This window comes from Pyrus communis, chromosome 3 (assembly GCF_963583255.1).
Source record: "Pyrus communis chromosome 3, drPyrComm1.1, whole genome shotgun sequence".
NCBI classification, from domain to species: Eukaryota; Viridiplantae; Streptophyta; class Magnoliopsida; order Rosales; family Rosaceae; genus Pyrus; species Pyrus communis.
Genome location: NC_084805.1, coordinates 18,270,585 through 18,282,690, shown reverse-complemented (window position 1 = coordinate 18,282,690; position 12,106 = coordinate 18,270,585). Strand labels below are relative to the sequence as shown.

The 12,106-nt window shown below is 39.4% G+C and overlaps 2 protein-coding genes across 2 annotated transcripts; one reads left to right on the top strand and one right to left on the bottom strand.

Annotated features, from left to right (window-relative positions):
• Positions 1-348: 348 nt before the first annotated feature.
• LOC137728346 (uncharacterized mitochondrial protein AtMg00810-like) lies at positions 349-1,332 on the bottom strand. Its single transcript, XM_068467157.1, has one exon. It carries the CDS (start codon positions 1,330-1,332, stop codon positions 349-351), a length of 984 nt encoding a protein of 327 aa, XP_068323258.1.
• An 8,351-nt stretch (positions 1,333-9,683) lies between these two features.
• On the top strand, positions 9,684-11,988 carry LOC137728742 (dimethylnonatriene synthase-like). Its single transcript, XM_068467496.1, has 2 exons — positions 9,684-10,682; positions 11,066-11,988. The coding sequence occupies exons 1-2, from the start codon at positions 9,690-9,692 to the stop codon at positions 11,696-11,698; spliced, it is 1,626 nt and encodes a 541-aa protein (XP_068323597.1). The 5' UTR covers positions 9,684-9,689; the 3' UTR covers positions 11,699-11,988.
• The last annotated feature ends 118 nt before the right edge of the window (positions 11,989-12,106 follow it).

The following is a 12,106-nucleotide window of genomic DNA, read 5'->3' as shown; positions in this document are numbered from 1 at the left end:
ACCTTCATCCATCTCTACTTTCTAGCCGTGCTACCATAGCCATTTTGTCCAAGGCCGTAACTGTTGTTCGAAATGCAACCTGCAACCTGTCAACATAGCTAGAAATAGCAAAGCTTGGCTATGGAGGAAGACAGAGAAAACTATCGAGAGCTTTTAGAGAGAGAGAGAGAGAATATTGAAACTGTATTTTCTATTTCTGTTAAGTTAAACAATACAATGCATTTCTACTATTTATACTAACACGCTCTCACAACAACCTTAAGACAAATGATCAACAGCCACTAATATAATGACAGCTGGCACCCTCTACATAACTCAAATTATAATCTACAAATATCCTTATATATTCTAACATTCCCCCTCAAGCTTATGTTGGGAAGTCCCAAGCATAAGGTTGGAACAATGATGACTGAAGGAAGGAGAGCACAAGCCCTTGGTCAGGATATCTGCATACTGATCAGTAGAGGAGACAAACTGAAGAGAAATAATGCCTTGTTGAACCCGTTCGCGCACAAAGTGACAGTCCACCTCGATATGCTTAGCTTTGGAGTGAAGAACCGGATTAGTGGCCAACGCCATAGCTGAGATATTATCACAATGTAACAAAGGAGGAACAGAACTCGAAATATGCAAGTCCTTGAGCAATTGTTGGATCCATATAATCTCAGCAGTGGTAGTGGCCATAGCCCGATATTCGACTTCAGTAGAAGAGCGACTGACTGTGTGTTGTTTCTTAGAGCTCCACGAAATGGGATTGGAACCAAGAAACACGACAAAACCGGTTGTAGACCGCCGATCATTTGGATCACCCGCCCAATCGGCATCTGTGTAGGCTTGAATGTCTAAATCTTCAGGCCGAAAACAGACTCCCCAATCCATAGTGCCTCGGAGATAGCGCAAAATCTGTTTGACAGCACCAAAATGAGACTCCAATGGTGTATGCATGAACTGACAAACCTGACTAACAGAGTATGCAATGTCAGGTCGAGTGAACGTGAGGTATTGTAAAGCTCCAACAATGCTCCTGTAGTGGGTGGGATCAGAATATAACGAACTGCCATGATTAAGTAATTTTTGGTTGGGATGACAAGGAGTAATGCAAGGCTTGCACTGAACCATATCAGTTTTCTGCAGCAAGTCTTGTATATATTTAGACTGATGGACAAACAACCCCTGTGGACAATACTCAATTTGCAGACCGAGAAAATAATGAAGGAGACCCAAGTCTGTCATAGCAAATTCCTTAGTCAAGCGTTGAAGCACAGAGTGAACAGTAGTATCATGATCACCAGTAAGTATAATATCATCCACGTATAACAATAATACCACCATATGAAGACCATCAAACTTGACAAAGAGAGAAGGATCGGCATAGGAAGCTTGAAAACCCAGAGAAACTAAGAAGGAAGTAAACCGGGCATTCCAAGCTCGGGGAGCTTGTTTTAGTCCATAGAGAGACCGTTGCAGCTTGCACACATATTCAGGATGATCAGTATCAACAAAACCCTAAGGTTGAGACATATACACTTCCTCCTCAAGGAAGCCATGCAAAAACGCATTTTTGACATCAAGCTGCCTCAACTTCCATCCGTTAGTAGCTGCCAAGGATAACATCAATCGGACTGTGGTTGGTTTAACTACCGGACTGAAGGTCTCATAATAGTCAAGTCCTGCTTCTTGAGAAAAACCCTTGGCCACTAACCGGGCTTTATGCCGAGCAATCGAACCATCAGGATGGCGCTTGAGCTTGTAGATCCATTTGCAGCCGACAAGGTTTTTGTTTGGAGGTAGAGGAACAAGGGACCACGTCTTCTGTTGAAGTAATGCATCCATTTCCTCTTTCATGGCCTGTTTCCACTCAACGGATTTAGATGCTGCAGTAAATGAGGTTGGTTCTGTGCCAATGGAAGAGTGAACAGTAGCACTAAAACCTTGTTTCTTCTTGCAAATACCAGACTTGGACCTAGTTTGCATAGGATGGCAATTTTGAGGAACAAGGACCATAGGTTGAAGATCGGGAACCTGAGATGTGGTGATGTCAGGATGTAACTCGGATCTGGAACCGTCGGAAGTACCATGACGTGCTGATGTAGAAGAGGAGACAAGGTCACCAGGTGCCAGAGAACTAGACTGAGTAACAGTAGGTGATGTAGTGGGATGGTGAAAAACAGAAGGTAAGGGTATAGGGATAATAGGAGACTGAGTGAAGTTATTGGAATGAACAACCTGTGGTGAGAAGGTAGATTGTGGAAAACAAGAGCCTGCCTTATCAAAAGAAGAAGACAGAGAAGGATATTGTGTTTCATCAAACAACACATGCCTGGAAACAATCAACTTGTAATGGGAAATATCAAAACAAATATAACCTTTGTACTGTGCAGCATAACCCAAGAAAATACACTGTGTAGTCTTAGGATCAAGCTTAGTGGTTCTATACGGTTTCAAAGAGGGATAACATGCACAGCCAAAAATTCTTAAGTGATCTAGACGAGGTGGAGAGTTAAACAACACTTCAAATGGTGATTTCATGGCAAGAATAGGCGTTGGCATCCGATTAATAAGATATGTTGCTGTTGCACAAGCATGATACCAAAACAGATTAGACAGGGAAGCTTGCTGAAGAAGAGTAATAGTTGTTTCAACTACATGTCTATTCTTTCGTTCAGCTAAACCGTTTTGTTCAGGTGTGTATGGACATGAAAGCTGGTGAACAATGCCCTTAGACTTTAGAAAAGACTGGAATTGAGAACTAATATACTCTCCACCACCATCACTTTGAAGAACTTTAATAGACTGAGCAAAAGCAGTAGTAATATAGGCTTGAAACTGAACAAATAGTCCAAACACAGCAGCTTTATTGATAACCGGAAAAATCCATGTATACCTAGTACATTCATCAATGAAGGAAACATAGTATTTGTAACCTTCTATAGACAGTTGAGGAGCAGGGCCCCATACATCAGAATGAATCACTTCAAAAGGAATGGAAGATTTGGAAGCATGTACAGGAAATGGCAATTTTGTGAATTTGCCTTTTAAGCAAGAAAGACAAGATTCAGAATCAATGGTACTAGGGGCTGAGATGAAAGACTTGCTAAGGGCTGTTTGTACAATAGAATTGGTAGGGTGTCCCAATCGACAATGCCACAGTGTAGAATTAATTTTTTTTCCAAGGAAAGCTGCTGGAGAACCGGTTGAAGTGTTGAGCACGGGAATGGGGTAAACGGCATTGTTACTCAGTCCGTGGAACAACGTTCTCTTGGTGACCTTGTCCTGTACACATACAGAAAATTCATCAACAATGCATCTGCAGTTGTTATCTTTACACAGTTGATGCATAGACAACAAGTGTTGAGACAATTTAGGAACATGCAGAACAGAATTCAATTGAAACATGTGAGATTTGGTGGAAAGTTGAGAACTGCCATAATTTGCAATTTTTAAACCTTCACCATTTGCACCAGTAACACGATCATTAGCAGGATAAGGAGCAGCCATATTGAGATTAGAGAGATCATTGGTCATATGATGAGTCGCCCCGGAATCAAGAAGCCAATACTCCTGTGATGGTGCAGAAGGTGATGGCTGAACCCGAGCATTCATAGCAAACTGAGAGTTGTGTTGTGATCCTCCAGAATGTTGAAAAAACTGAGAATTCATTGCAGGAGTGGAGTTATAAGAAGCAGTAGGCATTCCAGGATGTAGAGGTTGAGACGGCACGGAAGGTTGGTACTGTGGTGGATACTGTTGTGGATAAGTGGGAAAGGACTGTGAAGAATGGAATGGTTGAATTGCAGCTTGAGTTCGATCAAAACATGTAGCTGCAGTGTGCCCAACTCTATGACAAATTTGACACCCATGCTGAAAACAAGTAAGAGCAGAATGTCCTTTTCGATCACATATTTGACAAACTTGTTGAGGATTCTGAGACACCTGAGAACCTTGTGACTGAAATGGAGATTGTGAGTAGGCAGGTGCACCATAAGAAGGTTGCTGATGGAATTGTGACTGATGCCCAGAAAAAAATTTCTTGCCTCTGCCTTTGGATTTGAAGGTATTTCCCCTGAAATTATTGTAAGTCCCTGATCCCTGTTGAGAGACAAACGCCTGAGGTCCAGAAACTGGAATCTGTGCAAACTGAGGCATGAATGGCAGTGGTGCAATGGACTGGGGAAATAAAGCAACAGGAAAGGACAAGTGATTGTGGCCTGAGAAATGACCATTATCAGATCCAGAGGAATAGGACTTTGTCCCCGAAGAGCCACCAACATCAAAAGTAGAACCAGTAGTGTGAGCATGCATGGCTGACATGAGAGGAATCTGTCGAGTGGTCTCATCTAGGGTAGATTCTTCAGCCCTGAGTTGTGATCGAAGTTCCTTAAGAGACACCAGATTCTCACGACCCCGAATCACTGCTTTAATGGTGTTGTACTCAGGAGGTAGACCTCGTAATGCCACAATAACAATATCTTCATCAGATATGAAAACACCTACGGCAGCCAATTGATCCCTAGCATCCTTGATTCGTTGCAAGTAAGCATCAATATTCTCAGAACCCTTTTTAATATTTTGAAGATCAATCTTCATTTGCACAATGCTAGTCCTAGTCATACTAGCAAACCGTTCATGAAGACAGTTCCACAGCTCTCTCGAGCTTTTACAACCAATCACACAAGACAAAGCAGCCGTAGACAATGTAGCAGTTATAAGCGCCATTAAAGCTCTATCATGAATCTTCCAAACTTTATATGCATCAGTCACAACTTGTTCATTTTCCACAGTGTCATCAAAACGAGCAGGACAAGGGATTGATCCATCAAGAAAGCCTCGAATGCCATTACCATCCAACAACAGTTCCAACTGGAAATTCCAAGTGACATAATTGGAATCATCCAGTTTCACCGTAACAGTGTTACTCACACTTGGAATCAATGAAGAAATCGGAGATTGTGAAAGTGCTAACTATGCAGCCGTAACCATGTTTGTATAGTTGATAAACCGCAAATCTTGATTGGCACGAAACACCACAGAACCAATGAATTTCACCACAGACAGAAAGAGCACACAAGAAGCGAAGCAAGATTACAGTACAGAAGGCACGAAAAGATGCAAAACCAACCACAGCAAGAAGCCCCAAAAAATTAGGGTTGCAGGAGAAAAATCAGAAATTTCGACAATTATCAGCAACACAACCTTTAGGCAGAAGAAATATCACCTCTGCAAGACAACGAACGGCAATAAGCCCCAAAAATTAGGGTTTCGCAGAGCACCGACTGCGAACACCAACGACAGAAGCAATCACCAGAGAGAGCAACAACAATCCACTAAGCACGACAACAAACAGAGGAAGCGAAAGCAAGCAAGATCGGCAACTGGTAGCGGTAACCACACCGGCGAAGATACCATGTCAACATAGCTAGAAATAGCAAAGCTTGGCTATGGAGGAAGACAGAGAAAACTATCGAGAGCTTTTAGAGAGAGAGAGAGAGAATATTGAAACTGTATTTTCTATTTCTGTTAAGTTAAACAATACAATGCATTTCTACTATTTATACTAACTCGCTCTCACAACAACCTTAAGACAAATGATCAACAGCCACTAATATAATGACAGCCGGCACCCTCTACATAACTCAAATTATAATCTACAAATATCCTTATATATTCTAACACAACCCCCAAACTTCGGGTTTGGGAAATTAAAGCCACAAGCCCAGATTGATCACATCTCAGCACATCCATCACTGGGATCTTTGTCCTCCATGGCAGGTAAAAGTGCTCACTCTCCTTCTGCGATTTTTGGGCTTCATCACCCACCCCACTGTGAGTATGTTTGGAACACTGCCTGTGCGTATTGCTGCATTCGATTAATTTTCTGCACTTTTCGTTGATGATGAATGATGATGAATGCTGATGAGTGCTGAGTTGAATGTATAAATGCTGTTGAATGCATGATTCAGATGAATGTGCGCGCTTAGTGGATTTTTAGGGCTGAATTGCTTCCAATGCAACCTGCAAAGATCACACAATAAAAAACTAATTAGAATAAAACCCAAAATAAAATACTGATTAACTAAAAAAATGGTTGTTTTTGTGTTTTTCAATATTCTGATAATTTTTTTTATTTTTGTGATAAAAGACTAAAAAGGAAGAAAATAAAATGAATGAAATTAAAAAGAAAAGAGTTTAGAAAAATTGGGTTGCCTTCCGATTAGCATTTTAGTTAACGTATATAGCTAGACATAGAGGAAGGAATTGATAATCATGTCACTTGCTCTATTAGAGTCAACCACGTTTTAACAACATCGTAAGGCAACAGTAGGTACGGAATAAGATGTTTGTCAATTATGTGTTTCAAGGGAGTGGTTGAATCCATCATATTCAGCCTTCTTTGTGAATGAATCTTTGTAATCAAATAGAATCCCCTACAATGAGACTTATGTATCCGTTGAATTGACTTAAACCTTGTATTTAGCATTCACAATTTCTGCACTGGCTGAATTTCTTGACGAAGAATTTGGCTGTCACTAAGCTCTTCATGCTTGCCCTTGTAGAATTTAGCCTGTTTATAAAATTGGCCCTGACATGTTTTATGGGCTCTACTGTTGGCTTGTTTAATTCAACAACCAAAACTTTTTTTTATCAATAGCCTGCCCTGTATCCAAATGGTTAGAGCTCAAAATCTTATCATGGGAATCATCAAATTTTGACTAGTTTTGAACAACACTGTCCAACCCGTCAGTTTCAACGTGTTCCTGCAACTTTGTGGGTTGCATTGCAGCCCTTTGAAATAGTATGTGTGGCACACAGACCTTGGTAGGAGCAAATTCTGTTGAACTTTCAGGATCATTAGGTGCTTTTTCCTCCATTGTGCACGAGTCATACGTTGATGGCTCTTTAATTTCAATATCTCCCAGAATGTAATTATAATAGCTCTCCACACATTGGGATGGTTGAATTATGCAGCATTCCTCTGAACATTGTGGATTAGTAATTGGTTGACTAGGAAACTCCTCTTCCTCCTGTTCTTTCCATTGATGCACCAGATTTTTTTATTGATTTATGAATATTATGAATTTCTTGATCGGCTTGATCAAGCCTTGTAAGGGTACTGTCTGCCAATTTCTCAACTGCAACCTCCCAATCAGCTTTTGCTGGTGCATGAGGCTGTTCAAAAGGCTGTTTAATACACTCCCACATAGGATTTTTATGCTCTGGCCAAGATGGATTGGAAAATTTTGAGTTGCACCTAGGCCTCTGAAATTGTTCCTCATATTTATATGGTGCTGCACAAACTCTAGAAAATACTGGCTTTGAGGACAATACATAATATCATGGGTATTCAAATTGCAAGGAGCACAAATTGTAGGTGCTCCTTGTGAGAATCCAAACCAATCCATTGCTGCAATGCTCCCAAAATCAACAAATTGTTACCTAAAAAAAAATCAAGTAAATAAAAAAATATTTACAAAAATAATTAACTAAGAATTGATGTACACAAATTATTTAAAACAACCCCCGGCAACAACGCCAATTTCTTGATGGGATATTTACCACCTGCAAAAGTACAAAAACATTTAAAATACTTGCAATAGTACAAGGTAATCGTAGTATAGTAGCTCTAGCAATGTCGTTTTCTACAAGGATTGAATGAATATTTATGTCAAAATTAAATCTTAATTACTTATGTAAAACAAGTTTGAGAAAAGGTTGATTTGGTGATTTAAAATAATAAAAACGAATTTAAGAGAAATAATTAAATAAATTGGCAAAATAAAATAAACTAAAAGAAAATGGTTTTTAAAAATTAAATTGTGAAAGCACGAGGGTTCCGTCGTCATCTTAACAATCCTATGTAGTTCTTCCACTTATGAATTACGCATGCATATTTGAAGGTTAAGTTTTCCTAATATATGCCTACTTGGACCCCCAACATAGAGCATATATCAAACATACAATCCGTCTGTGGTATTCATATCAAATTTGAACATACATGACTCATTCAGTTTTGTGAAACCTTTTGAAAAAACATGCAACCCTTAAGACGTGGTATTCATCCTAAGTGAACTTCCACATATTAACCACAAGAAGCCTTCGTCAATTTCAGGGACTGACCTTCGATCAAAATTGCATCAAATTACTTTTCTAAAGATCCTAATGGTAGCTAAGCATCAAGACAATTAGATAGTTTAAACCGATGATTAATAATTCAAATCTACATGCATAATATCATAAGTAAATTGAAAAGAAACTACATATTCTTGATAAGACTCGTGGCCTCGTCCTGCAAAAGAGATTAGTTACTAACAATCATAAACAAAATATAAATAAACTTGAATTGTTAAAAGCTCCAAAGTAGTGTGTTCTACGCCTTTTTTTCCCCTCACTTTCTAATGGCTAAATAGCATTATTTATACTACTAGAAAATAAAACCCTACCTAGAAAAGATCTTAGAATAAAACTAGGAAACATAATAGCTTAAAAGAAACTAGGAAACATAATCTTAATCAAATATGGGAAATTTGTCCAACCACAAATCAATCACTTTTTGAACTTTCAAGGCTCTAAAGTAGGCCCAAATGACTAGAATTAAAGGAAAACTAACAAAAATTCCAAAAAAACTTTAGTTTTAATGAAAAATGACAAATAAATGTGCAGTGAATAGTATCAGGAAAATGTAAAAATGTGGTTTTTTGTTAAAAGTGAATAGTATCGGGAGTGTTTTGTTAAAACTCCCTAGAATTAAAGCTTCAGATGTCCCAAACATAATTGCAGATGGCCTCGAACCCAAAAGACATCATCATCTTAGACACCAAAAAGCCCAAATAAGCCCAAAACATCATTGTGACAACACTGCACCCTAACCCTATATTTCATTGCCATAAATAAACCGCTAGATAGAAAATTATGAAACTTTGATACGAACAAGTTGAGAGACACATGAACGTCCTTCAATTTGAATCACTCTAAAAATCGTCTGCTTCATCATATTTTGCTCCAGAGGAAGTCGAATGTCCTACATTAAGAATATAAATTAAAGCATCAAAATTTTCACAAAAAAAATCACTAAATTTTAACTAAAATTAAGATAAAATATATAGTATAATATCGACTTATTATCAGTCATGCAAAACATGGTACCGAAAGAAAGAGTAACCAAAAAATGTGGTTTTTGAGTAGAAAAGGCCACTACTTGTGGGCCATGGCCATCTTGGTACCGAAAGAAAGAGTAACCAAAAAATGTGGTTTTTGAGTAGAAAAGGCCACTACTTGTGGGCCATGGCCATCGAGTTTGTGGCTCTTGCCTCTTTTCCACATGTAGTGTGACACTTCAAAAAATGCATTTGTATTCCACATGGTGTGACACTTCAAACGTATGGACCGTAACAGAGTCCCTAAAAAATGGGTCCTCCCAGTACTGTTTTTCTTTCGTCTTTTACTGAAAACACATATATAATGAATATGTTATGCGCATATAAACTATACCCGCCTAGTTTGAAGGGCTCAGCAAGAGTACAATGAATATTTGTCACGTGCGTGGATTTTAAACGCTATCTGAGTGAAACTCAATTCTTTCATGGAATACGTGCTGCACGCCTCTTTTACTACAACACATCCCAAAATCTACTAGTCTATATATCCTCCACACAATCTTACTACCACTTAACTCTCTCTCACCAGTCACCACCATGGATTCAACAATTTCTCCATTCCAAATCTTTCATGCAATTTTAGCTTCTCTAATTCTCTATGGTGCCTTGAGAGTCATAGCAACAGCAAACACTAAGAAGAACAGAACCAACAAAAAGACCATGATGCCTAAAGTCCCTCAACCCTCCGGAGCATGGCCCTTCGTAGGTCACCTCCCTCTACTACGTGACGAAAACCCAGTTGCACTTATCCTCGGAGCCATGGCTGATCAACTCGGACCCATCTACTCCCTCAAGCTTGGCCAGCACGAACTGCTTGTTCTCAGCGCTTGGGAACAAGTCCAGGAATTGTTCACAAAAAATGACAGAGTTTTCGCCACCCGGGCGAATACAGCCGGCGGCAGGTACTTGGGCTATGACAACGCCATCTTCGCCCTTGCTCCGTACGGAGACTACTGGCGCAACGTCCGCAAAATGGCCACCATGGAGCTTCTCTCGAGCCGAAGAGTTAAAACCTCGAGCCACGTCAGGGCCTCAGAAGTTGACTCCTTCATCAAAACTTTGCACTCACTAGTTTGCAAAAAAGATAATGTGGATCCAAGTTCCCCGTCATCGTCGTCATCAGTGCATATGAGTGAGTTATTAGAGCACTTGACATTTAACATAAACTTGAAGTTGATCGCTGGGAAGAGATTGACGGCTGACCAGTCTAATGAGAAACACGGGGACGTTTGGCGTTTTGAGAAGGCGATAAAAGAGACTTTGTATCTCTTTGGTGTTTTTGTCTGGTCAGATGCTATGCCATGTTTTGAGTGGCTGGACGGTTTGTTTGGTCACGTGAGTTCCATGAAGAAATGTTTTAAGGAACTGGACTACGTACTTGGGAAATGGCTCGAAGAACATCGACAAAGGAGATTGGAAAGCAAGAATAATAGGGTTGAGAGTGACTTGATGGATGTTATGATATCCAACTTTGAGGAGGATGAAATTTATGGCCATAGCTGTGATAATGTCATCAAGGCAACAGCACTGGTAAGTTTGATTGGTGTAATATATAATTATGTATATGGTACAAACCATATGGTTTACTTGGTGTTATGAGTCCACTAGAATATAACACATGTTCATATTTAAATACCTAACTGTAAATACAAAATGGTGCACCAAAGACACTGTAAACTTTGTTATTACCAAGGTTGTTTGAACTTGTAGAATTATAATTAATTAGTATGCACTCTGAGGTTACACTTGACAGTTTAATAAATGAACTCTTATTTAATTTGTTTTTGACATGACACATAACATGTCAATTTTTTTGTTACAAATAAATAAGCATCAGTTATAATGTTATATCGTATAAGTTAGGATCGGAAAACTTGGGATTAATTTGTTTTCTATTTTCCTTCCTTTCGCAGGTGCTAATGATAACTGGCACAGAAAGCACATCTGTGACCCTAACATGGGCAATCTCCTTACTCCTCAACAACCAAAAAGTCCTCAAATCTGCCCAGAAAGAGTTGGACATCCACGTAGGAAGAGACCGATGGGTTCAAGAATCAGACCTCACAAACCTCAAATACTTCCAAGCCATTCTTAAGGAAACCCTACGCCTATACCCACCTGGCCCAATCACAGGCCTCCGTGAGGCCATGGAGGACTGTCATCTCGGTGGTTACTTCGTCCCCAAAGGCACTCGTTTACTAGTAAACATTTGGAAGTTGCAGCGGGACCCACGCATGTGGACCAACCCTTGTGAGTTTCAACCTGAGAGGTTCATGACCACTCATACTGACGTGGATTTCAAAGGTCAAAGTAATTTCGGGTATATTCCATTTAGTGCAGGTAGAAGGTCTTGCCCTGGTATGACACTAGGGTTGCATGTGGTGCAATTGGTTCTGGCTCGTTTGATTCAGGGATTTGATATGAGTAGAGTTGGTGATGGGGCGGTGGATATGAAGGAAGGATTGGGGCTTGCGCTGCCTAAAGCAAATCCACTGGAGGTTTTGCTTGCTCCACGCCTTCCTCTTCAGCTTTACCAATGCCTTTGAACTTTGAAGTACTTTGGTATGATATCATGATGTGCATGGGCATTTATTAATTATTAAGCTGTAGAAATAATGTGATTTGATGATTTGCAGCAGCAAGATTGAAGTAATATATTGTGAAGGTTTGATGGATGTATGAATCCTTATGTATTTCCTGTTTTTTTTTTTTTTTTTTTTCTTTCAACTCTTGTTGATAGGTAATTTAAATATTATTCAAAGTAAAATGTTTTGTATTGCCCCTATGATCTACTTAATACTGTAATAATGTGAAGAAATATCTCACACATAAAAGAAATTATCAATCTTTTACATGTGCTCATAAGAAGTTGGATGATTCCTAATATTACAAATTGCCTTTTAACTAGAGCCCCAACTTATGTCTAGTACTACTTAATTGGGAGCAACAATATT

What these genes read in the sequence shown, in the direction of transcription:
- LOC137728346 (XM_068467157.1), bottom strand. Translation starts at nt 1,332, where the DNA reads ATGGTGGTATTATTGTTATACGTGGATGATATTATACTTACTGGTGAT.
- LOC137728742 (XM_068467496.1), top strand. Translation starts at nt 9,690, where the DNA reads ATGGATTCAACAATTTCTCCATTCCAAATCTTTCATGCAATTTTAGCT. An exon ending in TCATCAAGGCAACAGCACTG is followed by an intron (nt 10,683 to 11,065) that starts GTAAGTTTGATT and finishes TTCCTTTCGCAG; the next exon opens with GTGCTAATGATAACTGGCAC.